This window comes from Thamnophis elegans, chromosome 7 (genome assembly GCF_009769535.1).
Source record: "Thamnophis elegans isolate rThaEle1 chromosome 7, rThaEle1.pri, whole genome shotgun sequence".
NCBI lineage: Eukaryota > Metazoa > Chordata > Lepidosauria > Squamata > Colubridae > Thamnophis > Thamnophis elegans.
In genome coordinates, this window is record NC_045547.1 from 43,009,063 (window position 1) to 43,026,981 (window position 17,919).

General features: G+C 46.7%; 1 protein-coding gene across 1 annotated transcript; it reads right to left on the reverse strand.

Annotated features, from left to right (window-relative positions):
- Positions 1-243: 243 nt before the first annotated feature.
- Positions 244-7,753, reverse strand: MYF5 (myogenic factor 5). The gene is made up of 3 exons (XM_032221174.1): positions 7,235-7,753; positions 1,399-1,474; positions 244-440 (listed from the first exon to the last, which is right to left on the reverse strand). Exons 1-3 carry the CDS (start codon positions 7,751-7,753, stop codon positions 244-246), a joined length of 792 nt encoding a protein of 263 aa, XP_032077065.1.
- Positions 7,754-17,919: the final 10,166 nt, after the last annotated feature.

Below are 17,919 nucleotides of genomic sequence, written 5' to 3' on the forward strand. Positions count from 1 at the left end.
ATTTAAAGGTCAGCATATAATTATAGTACATAGTATTAAAAAGTAGTTTGATTAAATATGTCATTTGCTTTCTAAAAAGGGAAGGTAGGACAAAATAAAGTGACTTTTTTTTCTTTGTATGCATATTTTTGGTCCACCAGAATTCCAAGAGCTTCATATTTCAATGGATCATCTCCTTGTTGATGCTGGGAATTCTCAGAAGCAGCCAATCATTGGCCCAGCTGGTGTAAAATCTCAGGCAGTTCAAAGTACATGATAGATGAGGTTGGAATGAGGGGCCTCAGGAGAGGCTGGCCGGGATTCAGGGCTGGTAAGAGGAGAAAGGGGAGCAGCGTCCCTGGGGGAGAGCCCCTCCTGATCCGAAGAAGAGATTCTATCCACTATGCTGGATAAGCAATCCAGGCTGGAGATGGTAGAGCTAGCTGCTTCTGAGGGGTAGGCTGAAAGGGAAAGACAAAACAGTACTTAGTGGAAAGAGATACAAAATCAAAGTTTGATGCTACTTCATGAGTTGGTCTAAGCCAGTCACTGCAGATGTCACACATGTTCCTTCATGCATGCCATCTCCATTAATAAAGGAGAATCCATTATTCAAGCTGTTTGTCAGTGTTTGCTAATGCCTGGAAAAAATATCCTTTCCTAACATTTCAATTCAACTGCCTAGAATTATTCTGGTGATTAAGGTGATTCCAGTTATTATTGGAGCAACTTTGACTAATGTTTAGGAAATAATGCTCTGTTTATTATGTGAAGCCATTGGTCAGGTCTGTCCTCTGGAGCAAATTTTTTCAACATCCTCAAAAGCTTTGTATTACAGTTCTAGGAACAATTAGTCAGAAGGGTCAGCAACTGATCAGGGATTCTGTAAGATATGCTTTAGAAAGCAGAAAAACCTAAGCCTAGTGCAGTGGTTCCCAAACTTGGCAACTTTAAGACTTGTGGACTTCAACTCCCAGAATTCTCCAGCCGAGCTGGCTGGAGAATTCTGGGAGTTGAAGTCCACAAGTCTTAAAGTTGCCAAGTTTGGGAACCACTGGCTAGTGTATCAACATTTCATATATTTGAAAACTGCTATCATTCTGTCTTTTAATTATTTCTTCTCCCACCTAATCATACTCAGTTCTTTCCATTTTTGTTTATGGGACTTGATCCCAGAAATTACATAAAATAGCTGCATAAAATATTGTATATTATTTGTGTATTCCACTCTGTACACTTTTAAAGAGAAAGATAACTAACAGACATTCAAATCTAAGGTAACTGAATTTCTCTTTTCAAAGTCTACTATGTCCTGCCAGATATTACCAGAGCAGTTACTGGGTTATTCTGTCCAGTTGAATACCTCCATTTTTATGCTCTTACTGTCATCCTTGGAGAGTGAAGAGATGGGAGCCTTACCATTTTGGAGATCAGAGCAGTAACTCTTGCTATAAGTGCTGTTTCTTCTGGACCATAGGGGACTGCTGCATTCAGTCTGAAATAGATAAGAAGCCATGAGGTTGGGGGTTTCTATACATTAAAGGCACTGTCAATTGGATTTCACCTGCCAGAATATCTGGAAAGAACATTGAATTTGGATAGATATCAGCAATATCTGGATATAAATAAGTACAGGGCTGAAGGCAGTCCAATGAAGAGCCAAGGTGGTGCAGTGGTTAGGGTGCAGTACTGCAGGCCACTTCAGCTGACTGTTATCTGCAGTTCAGCGGTTCTAATCTCACCTGCTCAAGGTTGACTCGGCCTTCCATCCTTCCGAGGTGGGTGAAATGAGGACCCAGATTGTGGGGGCAATATGCTGACTCTGTAAACTGCTTAGAGAGGGCTGAAAGCCCTATGAAGCGGTATATAAGTCTAACTGCTATTGCTATTGCTAAGTCTCACAGAGGATGCTTTCTGGTTGTGCAGCTGTTTCATCTAGTATGGCAAAAAGCAATAGCACTTAGACTTACCGTGTTTCCTTTCTTTTGACCCTCCAAATAAGGGGTTGGCCTTATTTTCGGGGAGGTCTTATTATTTTTCAGGTGGAGGAAGCAGCAAGCCCACCAGCCCCACCCTCTCCATCCCACCACCTGCTTGCCTGCTGCCACAATGACCCAAGTTCTCCTTGCATCCTGGCCTTCGCCTGCCCTGCTTGCTGGCCGCGGAACAGCTGACTGTGCTGCTCTGGCCTCGTGGGGAGGGGGTGCCTCTTGCTGGCAGAACGAACGAAAAAACACAAAGACACACACTCTTCTTTTTTTTTCGGTTCCAAAGGTTTTATTTCTTTTAAAAAACACAAATATTTCATCATTCGTCAATCATTAAAACATTGAAGTACATTTTTTTTGTATGCCCCTCCCTCCCTCCACCCCCCAACCCCCTCCTCCTTCCCCCCCCGACTTTCCAGAACCCGTACATGGTATGGATTTTTAACTAACACAGTCTAAAATCTATTGATAAAAAAGAAATAAAGAAATTAGGCACACACTCTTCTTCAAGGCAGCCACATCCCTTCACTAACTTGCTTTCCAGCTCCATTCTCCGCTCCACGTGCAGGACAAGAAAAGTATCTTGCGAAGTTGGAAGTAGTCCCACAAACTCCTTTTCTTGCCCTGCACGTGGCAGTGGAGAATGGAGCAGGAAAGCAGGTTAGTGGAAGGATGTGGCTGCCTGGGAGGCGGGGGGGGGGTAGGGATCCCTCTCTCACACACCCACGCACCATCCTTTCTTTGGGAACTCTGCACAGATGCAGAGAAGGCTTCAGATAAGAGCATTTGGGGGATGTGCGTCTGCGCTGAGATAAAAAGGAAAGAAAGATTGCCAGGGAAAAGGGGGGGGGGTTGCCTCTTATCCTGTTCCGAGTCTCTGCTGAGCTTCAGAATAGGATAAGAGAAAGTAAAATCTTCCCTCTACATTTTCAAGCCATTCGCAAAAATGCCCCATTCTGATCCTTCAATGCTGCAATCCTAGAATACACTGAAGGCTCGAAATGGGGCATTTTTTTGTGAACAGCTTGAAAATGTGGACGGGGATATTCCTGCCTCCCCCCCCCCATTCTGAAGGTTACCACAGACTGAAAACAGGATAAGAGACAAAATCCCCCCTTTGCGAGGAGACACTGCTGCCGAAGTGCAGGAAATCCCCCCCCCACCTGCAGATTGTCCTTTCAAATAGGAGTTTCACCAGGATGAAGAGGTGGCTGAAGGCGGTGTTCGTGTCGCCTTCATCCTGGTGAAACTCCTCTTTAAAAGGACTATCTGCAAGTGTGGGGGGGTCCTGCACATCAACAGTGGCAGCTCCTTGCAGGGCTTCTTCCAACATCCCAAGTGTATGGATTTCCATGCCTTCTTTTTCTGTTCCATGGATGGAATTGCAAGCTGTGACTGTCACAGTTATGTAAGGAGGGCATGGGGCATTTGGGTTGTGTTGCTTGGCCTCCAACTTCTTTTGCAGCCGCAATTGGCTGCAAAAGCAACCAGCGCTTGCTGGAGGCAGAGGCCTGAGCAGCACCCGCGAATCAGCTGTTTTGTGAATGGAGCAGCCCAGCTGATCTGATTAAGGGACCAAGAAGCCCTGAGGTGACCGAGGAAGGGAAGGGCTGCCCCCTGTTCTGGCTAAACCCACCCCTTCACTAGGGCTTATTTTGGGGGGAGGGTTTATATTTTTGCCCACCATGAAAGTATTTTCGGGGAAACACGGTATATACTGCTTCACAGTGCTTTACAGCCCTCTCTAAGCAGTTTACAGAGTCAGCCTCTTGCCCCCAACAATCTGGGTCCTCATTTTACCAACCTTGGAAGAATGGAAGGCTGGATCAACCTTGAGCCTATGGTGAGATTGGAACTGCCAAATTGCAGGCAGCCAGCAGTCAGCAGAAGTAGCCTGCAGTACTGCATTCTAACCATTGCACCACCAAGTTCACAGACTCTGTTAATTATTTTACACATGACAAACAAGGTTTGTCAAAACATTTAAAAATTGAGGTGATTGTTCCAGACAGCTGGTTTTTGCTGTTAGGAAAGAGAACAAATATCTATTTAACATGTTGTGTTTTAATGATAGAAAGGAGGGCAACATTTGCAGGATTTTCTGCCTTGGGAGTCAAAATAACAATCAGGCCATACAGTGCAACTTGTCTGGGGTTTTTTTCCTTCTATTTTGCAACTGTGTTCAAAGACAATATTGGATTAATTCAATGATATATGGGAAATGAGGTTCTGATATATACCAGTGTTATTTGAACAACTAAAATCTTATAATAGGGTTCAGTTTCAATACCTTATCTTTGCTTCTGATTTTTGCTACCATTATGTAAGTATAGCTTCCTAGCACAATTAGATGTGATTCTGCTATATAAAATACTTTGTTGTATTTCACGGTTGCATGGAGTTTCTACTAATTATTGGGGGAGGGGTTAAAATATAATATTACTACTAATAGTAGTAATTAGCATTGTTACTATTGCATAATGATTACATTTCAGTTATATTTACATAATAGGAACTTTACTGACTGGAATTTGAGCCCAAATATTTATGTGCCCACTTCCCAAAATTTAGCTACCCTAGCCATGCCAAGAAAATTCCTTTGTGTAATAAGCTAACTAACCAAGCTCATCCATACTGTGGTACCTATTTATCTACTTGCATTTGCATTCTTTCGAACTGGGCTGGCAGGAGTTGAGGCAAGAATAGGAACATAGCAGGAAAAAATGGCTTTTTGCTAAATGCAAGCACATCAATGCTCACCATCTCAAGAGAAAAACAAAAACGATGTGCTATTATAGACCATATCTTGGTTTTTTACATGTGTATTTTGTCCAACAAAGGTTAAAAGTTGGGACATGCCTAGTCTTTTTACTGTTTAGACTGCATGCATTGCATTTTGCTAGGGAGGGAGAAAATGATGGCTAGTTGATAGATGACAAATAGGTGAAAGATAATAGTTATATACAGACAGATTATAGTCAGACAATCTGAACTTATATGCATTATTTTGTATCATGTATTTTCTATAATGCATTGCTGTTTTGTTTTAAAATATCTAGCCAGAATCGTATTGATTTGGGGCAGAGCCTAAATCTAATGTTAGAATTATAATAATCTCGTTAAATTCCTATTAAGGTAATTTCTGCATTTTCTGAAAAATAATAATGTACACATATATCAACATGTACATACATCTGTATAACTAGAACATCCATACTAAGCAAAAGTAGCTGAGTTACCCACAAAAATAAAGCACGTGAAGAAAATATCTTTATTAGGACTACTCAAAGGCCATATGCATGTGTAAACATTTAAGATCTAAAGGTGACACTTTCCCAAAGTGGTATTACAAAGGAGTGAAGGAACTGCCTTCAGGTGAGGTGTTCATGGTTGAACACCAAGTAAACTTTACTATAGCTTGTTTGTGCTCTGCACTTTTCACATGCTTCAACCTGGCCTAATGAGTTTTCTGAACAAGGGTTTTGAAACAGTTAAGAGCAAGGCCCATCAGAGGCACTTTAGAACTGAAGCAGACAGCTTCTTAACACTTAAACTGAAACACAACTGGTGTTTCACTCAAGCTCAAACAGGGAAACCTGGTGATGTCATGAACTTCAAAGCAAACACTTTAACAGACTCAGGGTCAAGCTCTTGCCTTCAGGGATCCATAACTTTAGCAAACACCACCATGCAAACACCACCAATGGACAATCCGAATAAATCCCACCAAGTAAAACCCCACCAGAGCCTGACAGTTGCAATCTCAATATGCCTAGAAGAATCACTACCTACACATCTTTGAATCAGAACACCCTGAATGTTAAATCAAGGGATCTGGCTCTAATCCTTGATGGATCTGGCTGGATCATTTAGCTAGCCCCATTCTGTGAACTCCCCTGGGGGAAAAGGGAAATTGATGCAGAATTACAGGAAACTGATGTATGCAGTGAGGTGCAGTGCAGTTTACTCCCAGAGAAATTAGTACAAGAATTTCCCAGTCGTTTGAAGACTTTGCCATTTGATAAGATTGCTTGCAAGGAAATTTGAAGGCTACAGCTTGACCTCCCAGGCATTATTTTTTACACTGCAACCTTACAGCTCTTCCTCAGGAGTATGTGTTAGTTAGACTATACTGTATAATATTTCTTAACTTCAGGAACTTTAAGATGTGTGGCCTCCAGCTCCCAGAATTCCCCTGCCAGCTTTGGAGTTGGAGTCTACACATCTTAAAATTGCTGAGCTTCAGAAGCCCTGCGTTAGATAAATGTTCAGAAGATGCACTTGTAACACAAGCACGCAATGCAAACTATTCAAAAAAATGTAAAGGGTTAACCTCATAATTGTTCTCTTCCTTCTTTTTGTATCCAGGAAGGATGCCTAAATTGTGGAAGGATGCCTAAATTACATTTTGATCCTGTATCCAGCAAACAGAATAGGGAAACAAAGTTTTGCTATACCATAAATTTTGAATGAATAATCTTACACTGCTGTAAGTGCAGCATATGGAGATATTATGTCCTACACAGAATTGCAATTAATGGGAACATGCTAAGCCAAAGAGCAAACAGGCTACTCTGGGAATTTGTCTCCATTTTCCATTTGCAGAACATGGATCAGCAGCTAACAATTCATTTCAGAGAATTGTCAAAAGGAAATATCAGAATGCTTTCCCCCAAAAAATCCCCTTTAAGACAGTCATAGAAATAAAAGGATTGTGACGCACCACGTGGCCTTGCACACTTGCCAAACAAGTAGCACAATCTTATTCCTACTTCCTAGAAGTGCTCCCTCCCAAATCAAAACTATATGCTACTCACTAAAGCTTTTGCACACCAGGTGGAATGAGCAAAGGTGTTGGCACAGCCAGAGAAACGCAATTCAGCACCACCCGTAGGGGCCACCCCCATCCGCTAAGGTTGCTCCTCCTTGCAGCCCCAAACATGCCGAATTGCTTCCAGGAGAGTCTTCCTCCGGCTCAGGCATCGACCTATCAGCCCTGCGCAGCATTTTGGGGATTTCAAATCCTGCCTTAATCCCGTGAAAGCTCCGCTAAAACCCCGCGGTTGGGAAAGGGCCCCAGGATGGTGCGGGAAACAATCACAGCTGTTTAAAAGAAGAGCGACGGGGAGCAAGTGAGGCTGCAGCGGACAGCCCGGGGTTCTCTCGGGGGCCCTTCCGCCCCAGTTAGCCCTTCTGAGCCTGCCCGCCGCCGTTCCCTGCTCTCCTTCGGGAGGGATTCAGACCGGGGCGGGGCAGAGCGTCCTTACCAGGCCGTCGGAGCAGCTGGAGTTGGGACTGGGGGGCTCGGAGCAGCCCGGCGCGGGCAGCCCGTAAAACTGCTGGACCTGCTCCCGCAGCAGCTCCTGCAGGCTCTCGATGTAGCTGATGGCGTTGCGCAGGATCTCCACTTTGGGCAGCCGCTGGCCGGCGTTGGCCGAGGTGCAGCGCTTGAGCGCCTCGAAAGCCTGGTTGACCTTTTTCAGCCGCCGCCTTTCCCGCAGAGTGGCCGCCTTGCGCCGGTCGCCCGGGCTCGCCTTCTTCTTGCAGGCTTTGCAAGCCCAGAGCAGGCAGGGGCCGGCCTGCGAGTGGCCCGTCGGGGCGCGGATGTGTTCCTCGCCGTCCGAGCCCCCGGGAGGGTCCGCCGGCGGGTCTCGGAAGGAGGCCGGGACCCTCCTCTGGGCGAAATCCTCCTCCTCCTCCTCCTCCTCGGGGGAAGGGGCGAAGGGCGAGCTGCCGTAGAAGAGGGAGGGGGACGAAAACGAACAGCCGTCCATCATCTCTTCCATCCTCGCCGCTGAGCTGCAGGGAGAGGCTGGGGCACCGGCGCTCTGGAACCGGCCGAGCGGCTCGCGACTCTTTATATCCCGGGTGGGCAGCCTAGCTGGCAGCACCGTCACGACCCCTGCTCGGGGGAGTCCCCCGACCTCCCCCCTTCTCCCTCCAGGGACCCTGCGCTCCTCTGGCGGGGATTGGCCGCTGCCTTTTTCCAAGGCGCGGATCCAAGAAGTGCAATTAGTAACACTTTAAAGATCACAGCAACAGCAGCAGCAAGAAAAACAAAAAAGCGCAACCGAGAGGCGAGGCCGCACTCCGGCAGCCCGATGGGGAGTTGCTTCAGTACCTCCCCCCATTCCCCCACCCCCAAAAGCTAGGAGATCCGAAGAGTAGCCGAAGACTCCTCTTTGGCGTCCGGCTACTCTACTCGGCGGTAAAAGGGGCTCTTAAGAAAGAAGCTGGTTGGGGGGCGTGAAAAAAGCCAAGCGATCACCTCGGTCCGTTAAAAATAAAGGAATTCAAAGTTTATCCAAAGAAGACTAATCCCTAGCAAATTATCGCAATGGGTCCCCCCCCCTCTTTTACTTCTATTACTATTGATTAGTAATTGAACTGGGTTCTTCCATAAAAAAGACAACTATTATCCCGACTAATATACAAGTTATAGAAGTAGAAGGTCGCGTTTAACTTTTTATTACTGTACCATTTAGCAATTTTCCAAATTCCACGTTTTGTTCTTTCTGGAGGCGGAGCGAAAAGAAATGTTAAGGATAGCGGACAAACTGTTGGGCAAATTCAAAGCTGACTTAATGAACCAGAGTTCGTGGGTGGCGCGAACCGCAGCCCAAAAGGACTTCCGAGAACTTTCTTTCTGACTTACTCAGCCTTACTCAGGCAGGCAGGACGGAGGGACGGTTCATGCTCCCCCTCCCCGGAGTCCTGGGAAGGGAAAGGGCTGCCCGGTCCTTCGTCTCCAAGACATTTGCAACCCCAAAGCTCCTCCTGCGCCCCCCTTCCCGTCCGCTCTCAGTTTCTTGTGCAAGTGGCAGCTCTGTGAAAAGACGAAAATTCTGGATTTGCACCGTTACCGATGTGTTCCAGCTGCTGGTGGCCCCTCCGCCCCCGGCGTGCAATTTCTAGCCATGCAACCTTTAAGGAACTTTATGGAAGCTTCCCGGAGGCCCAGAGAAGAAGGAAGGGGGGGGGGTGTTGGGCGGTCATTAGCGGGTAATGATAAGACATTTAGCAGGCAGCGCTTGCCAAAGTCCCGGGACCCTTTAGCCCCGGTCACATGGGGTCCTCCTAAGAAAACAAGCACTTCTCTCTCGGTGGGCAATTCACTCTTGTTCCTTTACGGTTGCCAGAGGCGCAGCCGGGTTAATCTGTTGCAGAAAACAACAGCAGCAGCCAGGAGCCTTGGGGCACGTTCAAGACTGACAAATGGCACACGGCCTTGGGTTGGGTGGCCAGCGTCCACTGAGCCCAATAGGGGAATTGCTGAGCTGAACGGTGGGTCTGCGTCGCGTAATCCGGGGAGTGGGTGCCCGGGCGGCGGCGGGGGGCGGCCACTGAAAAGAGAGAAAGCGAAAGCAAATGCGGTGGAGGGCTTCCTCAGTGGCAGTTCAGTTGCACCCGTGGGCCTTTCACAAAGCATTTTCTGACGTTTCCTTTTCTTCTGGCCTCTCCAATTCCCAGATTATCCTCTGTAATGAAACGGAAATGCTTCTTCCAGGCTCCTTCTAATTTGGGGACACTATCACAGCTCTCTCCCCACAATACCAGATTCCCAAACCATCCTAGTTCACACGACCCGAAGTCCCTCGTTGTATAGAGGGGCTTCTTCCTAAGGGGACATAAAAGCTCGCTTCCTTCCCCGCCGTCTGATCCTTATGGGGCTTATTGAAACGTAACTTTGGCTAGGGAAGTCCACTCAAGGACAAGTCGCCTTAAATTCAAAGGGACCGACTGAGTCAATCCACAATCGCGCTATTCTGAACTGGCTTCCAAGAAACCGCCTTTGCTATTGAAAGTCAACTGCCCACCAGGTGCATCATCACCCTGGTCACTGGCGCCACTCGCGAGTCCCGCGTTAAGATAGTCGCCTCCGCCTTTACAGTTGCAATTTTTCTTTAAACCAGGGATAAAGTTAAGCCAAGCCAGCTCTCAATCCTCTGGCTCGCCAGCATTCCGATCTGACAGTTCATTCTGGCTATGATTAATTCGTCTTCCAGCTCAAACGATTTCACCCGTTTTGGTTCTATGTGACCTCACTGGGTTTTGCGACGACGGGCCAAGAAGAGCCTCCGGTTCTCAGGTGCTGCTGGACGCAAACTCCAAAGCAACGCTGACTGGGACTGGTGGACGTCGGGGGTGCTTGCTCTCCTGCTTTTGTCGGGATCTCCAAACTGAAGAAGTCACGGAGCATTTTCAAGATGGGGAGAGCGTTGAACAAGAGAGTGGGTTGAATGGCCGACCTAGCCTCCCTCTTTCTGTGCGCAAAAGTTCCGCACAAAAGTTTATGCTTTCCTTGTATCTTTACTTTTAGCCCGGCTCATTGTAAAGATGAGTGCAGTGTGTTTCCCCCCACGAACAGGCTGAAGTTAAAGCGTTGGGGTCAGTGGTGAAATTCAAATGTTCTTTACTACCGGTTCTGTGGACGTGACTTGGTGGGCGTGGCAGGGGAAGGATACTGCAAAATCCCCATTCCCACCCCACTACCGGTTCTCCAGAACTTGCCGAATTTTACCCCCGGTTCAGGTGAAAACGTTTCCGGGTCCGTACGCAATGCTCAGCATATGGACAGGGAGGGCCGCGGAGAGGCAGGAAATACCGAAGGAAAGAAGGAAAGGCCCTGTCTTCCCGGGGTGTGTAGACTCCGGCATCGCTCTGGCATTTGGCGTCTCGCCACTTAAGCCATAGGATGGGAATCGGTTGCATCCAGGTGTGTCAGCACGGGGTGGTTGAAAAAGTCAAGGTGCCACGGCGTGCGCACACCCACACCAACCCACAGCCGCCACCTTAACTTTTTTGCACTAAGGATACCCCTGGGTGCAACAGGAAGCCCCTTCAATATTCCCCTTTGCTTGCTTACCGCAGCTTTCTCTGCCTCCACTTGTCCTTCGAATAGTCGGCAAAGGTGCTTCTTCTAAAAGGTAACCGGACTTTTTTTTTCTTTGAAAACGTTTCACTTCTCATCCAATTCTTCAGTTCTAAGTAAATATAGAACATTCTGAGTCAGAACTGAAGAAGCTTTTTGGATGAGAAGAAACGTTTTCAAAGGAAAAAGAAATTAAGCAAAGCCACAAAGCAAACTGGCTGAGGAATTCTGGGAGTTGCAGTCCACAATCTTAAAGTAGCCAAGGTTGGAGACTCCTGCCCCAGTGTATGATTACAAACAATACGCGGGGCCAAAGAATGGGTTGATTTCCTATAAAATTAAGTGAGTTGTACAAACTCGGCCTATTTCTAAATACGAGTCAGATGAAAAGTAAAGAAAGGCAACGCCCATCATGGCTTGAGACTTGAGGATTGAGGATTCCGCAGCTGGAATTCTGTGGGGCACCTTGCAGAATCGAAGTGAGCTCCAGTTCTGAGGCGGCTCATTAGGGCTGTCAGTTGCCGGGTGCAAGTAGAAATGGGTTGTTGTTGTTGTTGTTGTTGTCGTTTTAAATCAAATGAAGTTCAGATGTAGACCAATGGTGGGATTAATTATTTTTTACTACTGGTTCTGTGGGCATGGCTTGGTGCGCGTGGCGTGGGAAGGATGCTGCAAAATCTCCACTCCCTCCCCACTCCTGGGGAAGGTTACTGCAAAATCCCATTCCCTCACGATCAGCTGGGACTCGGGAGGCAGAGAATAGATGGGGGCGGGGCCAGTCAGAGGTGGTATTTACCGGTTCTCCAAAGTACTCAAAATTTCCGCTACCAATTCTCCAGAAGTGGTCAGAACCTGCTGAATACCACCTCTGATGTAGCCCAAATGAATGCGTCTCTGCTTGTGTACCCGTGTGGATCTATTATCTGAGTCCTCAGCTTCCATCACTCAGCCCTTGGGATATTGGTCATTGTAGTTTGACGAGACTGGGGGAGGCGATATCAGGAAAATGAGAGGCGGATTGGCCTTAAGGCTATTCCCCAGCAGACAAGGAAACCTCCAGCTGCGTTTCCTTCTCCTCCCGGACGCTTGCCACCGGAGCTCAGTTTTCAACCACCTAAAGAAGCGAATAGGGGGAGGGGCCGCAGTTTCTTGGCACCCCCGCCCCCAACCCCTCCGCCCCCGGGTCCGCCCTTCCCCAAACGTGCGCACCTAAGTCAACACAGCCCTACCTGCTCCAGGCACGGGCGGGCTCGGGCTGGGCCACCAGCTGCAGAAGCCATCGCGTTAGGCTCCGGCTGGGCGAGATCAAAAGCGGTCGGCTGGAAGAGGTCAAGCGGCCCGGGGCTTAATCCTCCGGCGGGGAACGCCACTTTGCATCCAAAGTCCCCGGTTTGTGGAAAAACCGGTCGGGAGCTGACCTTGAGTTCCTTCCCTGCCTTCTCTTTGCTGTTTAAGGGCTGGGACGCCGCTCACGACGGACCTGCGGTATAAAAAGATTTGGAAGGTAGCCGGAAATTATGGAAACCTGCCGGGCGGATCCACAAAGGTGGGTGCTTGATTAGGTGAGTTTCCTAATAGGAAGACAGACTTTTGCTCTGCTCTGACTCCTTTTGTCCGATATCCCAATCAACCGGGTTTCCCACTCCGCTGAGCCCTACTCATCTGGGGGAAAGGTTTCCCATACCTTTGGACACAAAGACTGGGCCACCGGTGAATGCACCTGCCAAATCAAAGCTTTCTTGCCACCCTTCATGGGACCTCACAACAACGCTTTTTCTGAGGCAAAGAAGGCAGGATGTCAATCAATGTGATTTTAAAGAGATTAAATGAAGGCAATTAATTTTATTGAATTTTTATGCCACCCATCACATTAATAGGGCGACTTTGGGGGCACTAATTAAATCATTAATTAATGGTATTTACTGATACTTATGCATACTTCATAGTTTAATAAATTAGTTAAAGTAACCATTACACAGAGTGAATGGGATAGGTTCCGAAAAAAATAATGGAATCATTTTAATTTAATAGCATTCCTTTATACCACAATAGGACACCAACTTTAACCTATCTGAGTCTCACCAAAAGCTTTGAGATTGGGGTCCTGGAAACTTGGCGGTAGGAAAAAAAAGATTACAAAGATTATAATTCCTATTCCTTATGGGAATGAATTCATCATATCCTCTTCCGGATATGACATATAAAGAAATTGCAATCTCTTCAGATTGAGGGGCTCATAAATCTGTGTTTGGATCAGGAATGCTTTTCTTAGCCTTCCAAGTGCAGATTCGGAAGATTGCTTAAACATATAAACAGACCCCATCATCCTCAAACAGGGCAGTTTCTCCATCAAGAGTAATTTAGACTTCACCCAATAACTAGGTTGGATCACACAATTATTCGGTGCAGCGACCTAGAGTAATATTCTGATATTATTGTCCATAAATTAGTTCGGTGCGTCCGCCCATTTTATTTGATGCTTTGTCTATAGTCGTGGCTAGGTATCAAACGCGGACAAGCAGCAGATTCAGCTCCAGCTCAAAGCCTCCGAGAGCCCTGAGGAAAACTGCTGGCTTCTCCTGTACTCTTTCTCCCTTAAGGTAAAGGTAAATGTTCCCCTTGCACATATGTGCTAGTTGTTCCCAACTCTAGGGGACGGTGCTCATCTCCCTCTCTTAAGCCAAAGAGCCAGCGCTGTCAGAAGATGTCTCCGTGGTCATGTGGCCGGCAAGGCTAAATGCGGAAGGGACAGGGAATGCTGTTACTTTCCCACCAAAGGTGATTCCAACTTCCTACTTGCATTTTTTACGTGCTTTCAAACTGCTAGGTTGGCAGAAGCTGGGGCAAGTAACGGGAGCTCACTTTTTTTGATTGACAAGCTCGGCGTCTTAGCTACTGAGCCACCGCGTCCCTCCCTTTCTCCCCTTCCCCACTCCTAAGGTGGAAGACAGTTGGAAGCCTTCTAGGGATGAGGAACCTGCCCCCCTCTGTCCCCCTCCTCTCCAGCGGAACTACAAGGTCCAGGATTCCCCTGTCTTGATGCTATTGTGCTTCAGTTGTTCTCTCCATCCCCATCGCCCAAAAGAAGATTCAAGAGCCCTTCGAAGAAAGTGCAACAGAGAAAGTCCAGAATCCCTTTACAAGACCTCCGCACCTGCCCTCTTCCAGTAGGAAGTGCAGGGGGAAAAAACCCGAGTGAAAGTCAGACTTCTCTCTCTCCAGCTCCAACCTCTCGGTTTTGTGTTTCCACACCACTTGTGTGGTCTTTGGCTTTAGACTCGAATAAAAATTGACACTGAATGCAAACTCGGTCATTTCAAACCCAACCCGGGTTTTCTTCGGCTGCAGTCACGGCCCCCCCGTGACTGGGGGGGGGGTAGAGTGAGAGTCGCGGGGGTTGGTTGGGTGCTAATGGCGTAGCAATAGCACTTAGAGTTATAGACCGCTTTATAGTGCTTTGCTGGCTGGAGAATTCTGGGAGTTGAAGTCCACAAGTCTTAAAGTTGCCAAGTTTGGGAACCACTGCTTTACAGTCCTCTCTAAGCGGTTTACGGTCAGCATATTGCCTCCAACAATCTGGGGGCAATCGTGTAGAACAGGGAGAGAGAAATGAACAAAACATTATTTTCCTCCTTAATAAGAAACCTGGAAGGCCCTCTTATTCCAAACAATTTCTCACGTTACCCTGTTTTGCTAACGAGGACGGAGGAGGGGAACTAAACACCGTTTGGTACGGCTAAAATATCACACCCGGAGAGAGGGAGAAGGTGGGGGAGGGGTTTCGAATTTCTTTCTTTCTTTTAAATAGTTTTTATTAAACATTTTTACCTTTAAGAACAGGAAAAAAACCAAAAAAGACAAACATAACAATATAAACTACTTATACAGCCTTCTGTATCAGCATTCATGTTTAGCCTTTGTAGTTCTCTATTCTCCATTGCCTTCCTATCAATTTTAACTTCTTTAATAGTGTAATAAAAGTAGTACTAGCACTTGTAATAATATCAATTGTTCGAAGCTGCTTTGAATTTCTATCTCACCTATAGGAGGAGCCATTCAATATGGTAGATCTTGACTTCGAAGTATTCTTAATTAACACCTAGATCGGGCGCTAGGTTTCTTCACCTAGGACAAATATTCATAAAGAATGGTTCTGTGAGTCAAATGTGTTTATTCTAGCGCACAACTGCAACATTGTTCCACTTTTTACATTTGGGATTGTAAACAACAAGGCCAGCAAGCAAGTGTGTACTTTTCTGTACATCCGCATTTATAGTTCAATCCTAAACGCGCTTACTGGGGCAAAACACCGTATACAACTAAAAGATTTAGGAGCAAAGTGCATGTATGTAAGAGACTGCAGAGCAAGTCACGGATATGCCACAAAAGCGGTTGGACCGTGGCTTCACCCAAAACGTCTTCAGGATTTGGATGCGCATAAGTTGAAGATTTTCCAAGCCTTTTGCATCGCTCTCAAAATAACCATCGCCAAGAAGTCTGTGTGAATGGCGGGCAAAAAAGGGCAACTTTTTGTTTTGAACCGCGCGTAACTCTCTTCTGAGGAGAAGTGTCCGACTCAAGTGGAGGCCCAACCTTATTAGATAAAGACCAGGACACTTTTGCAAACCTTTCCGGGACTCTTCTGCAGGACTGGAACTCTGAAGTCCAGGACGCGTTTCCTAGGAAGTAAGACCAGAAGCATTCACTTTCTCCTCACCTAAGAACTGTATAAGTTGCAACCCCCATAATTGCAACCCAATTATGTTTTTTATTTTATTTATTTATTTAGTTAGTTTGTCACTCGTGTACAAAATAATAGGAATAAGAATAAACATGAATAAGAATACAGAAAATGGGTACAAATAAATGGGGCCAGTTAGGCACGCTGGTGCGTTTATGCACGTCCCTAATTTATTCTGCATTATCAATAAACCAGGTCTGGACAATTGTCTTGTGTGTGTGTGCGCGTGTGTGCGTGCGTGTGTCCGGTGGGAGAGTTAACTGAATTATTGTAGAGGAAATTGCCAACTGTGAATTTCCCTCCTTCTCGGCTTCCCCTGATTAACTCTAAATAAGTCGTGGGAAGAAAACAACTTTAAAAAATATATATCTCCGAAGTAAGGAAACCTTCCAAGGCGGCTACTCCAGAGGCAGAAAAGTGGCCCATGGGTTCCTCCGAGGATCCGGAGCGAAGCAGCCTCGCCCGAGTCTCCCAAGAGCTGCAGCCTGCAAATCCCCTGTCTTGCCCGGGGAGGGAAAGGCGCCGGCCGTGCCAGTGTTCCTTGGTGGTCGTCCCTCCCCGCCTTCCCTTGATAAACAAACTGGGACAAGTTGGAACGCCGTCTTGCACAGCCTCAGAAATCGCTGCTTTTTCTATGCTGCTTTTAATTGGGAAGGGAGTCTTGTTTGTCCCGGTCTCCCCCCCCACCCGCCGCCCCCGCCCCGCTGCCCCTTAACCTCTGCTGCGGGGGGCCATCACCGGGGACTTGGCCAACTTTTGTCGCACTTCGGAATCCCCGGCCGGAAAGTTTGCTGACGGGAAGACCGTCCCAAAGTCCTCCCACTCCCCCCAACCACCTTAGAAAGAAAGCGGTGGTGGAGGGGGGCGCACGTAAATATTTTGACAAGGTTAAGCGCTGGTGGACAATGAAAGCTGTGATTCAACATTGGCCCATATGCGCTGTTACGCGAACCCAGTAAAACAATCCTCAGGGTCTTCAGGAACTCTGTAGCAACGCGGGTTCCTCTCACCCAGCCATTCATACTTTAGTTTTGCTGGAAACGATTCCAGCACACGCATGAGGTGAGGTCTCTAACAAAGCTCGCGTTAGGGGGGAGGGGCGGGAAAGCGGGAGCTCGACTGTCAAGAGGGATCCCCAAAGGCAATCAAGGCAGCCACTGAACCTCCAGGGCCCCTCCGATCTCCTTTCCCGGACCATTTATTTCAACTGATCCAACACTAGCCGGATACCTACCAAGAGAAGAAGGGGTGGGTTTTCTTGGCCGTCTTCTACTTCGCCCACGCGCTTGAGAACTTTCAAAAGTTCTTTTGGATTAAAGAGTCAAAATATTGAGACCGGGGGGGGGGGAAAGGTGTTTCCGGCGCCTGAGAGAGATCTCTGTAGCAGACAGATCCTGAAACTCCTGGATGCCCAATTTATCGCCGAATCGCCTCAAAAACCTCCAAACATGAGTTTTTTTTAAAGCTGAAGAATAAGAACCACTAAGAATTTTGGTTCCTTTTATTCATTTACTAATAACAGAAACACTTGAAGGGAAAAACAGACGTCGATCTTGGTGGAAGGGAGAGAAGGAAGAATTTCCAGATATTCGTTCATTTATTCTTTTTCTTCCAGTTTTTAACTGAATTGTCTACCGTGGACCTCACCCATTTCCTAAGAGATCGGTAAAGGGGGTGTACATATGCGCACCAGCGTGCCTACCGTCCCTGTCCTACTGCCCTCATTTATTTGTACTCATTTTCTTTGTCCATGTCCATGTTTATACGTATACCTGTTATCTCGTACATGTTTGACTAACTAACTAACTAACTAAATAGAAAGATGAAAAAATTCTTGATGGAGTTTTGTACAAGAGATTTATTTTACAGGCTTGGGAATGTTACCTACATTTTCTTATATACAAGATCACATCCCACATTTTAAATATATTCTGTTAAAAAAGGAGAAGTACTAAAATTACATACTTGTAATTTTATAACACACACACATTTACACACTCACACCCACAGACACACAAACCAAGATCTCGGGATCATCAGCTTCCTTCAAACAGGAACGAGCGTTTCAACAAAGATGTTCTCCAAACACAGTAATATATTAATTATAAAACAGTTGAGAGATAAATAAAAAATAGAATTTAAATCAGAGAGGGGCGGTTCCCTTTATCGGTCGGGCAAAGCTTCCTCTGAAGAAGGTGCACGTTTATTTGTTCAGCTGCGCTGCCCTCCTTTATCCCCTCTAGCATTTCCAGAATATTAAATTAATTCGAGGTTTCGCTTCAAAGTGCGAACTCAAGCAGTTCCTTCCACGGCCCGTTTTAAAAAATGCTACCGGGTTC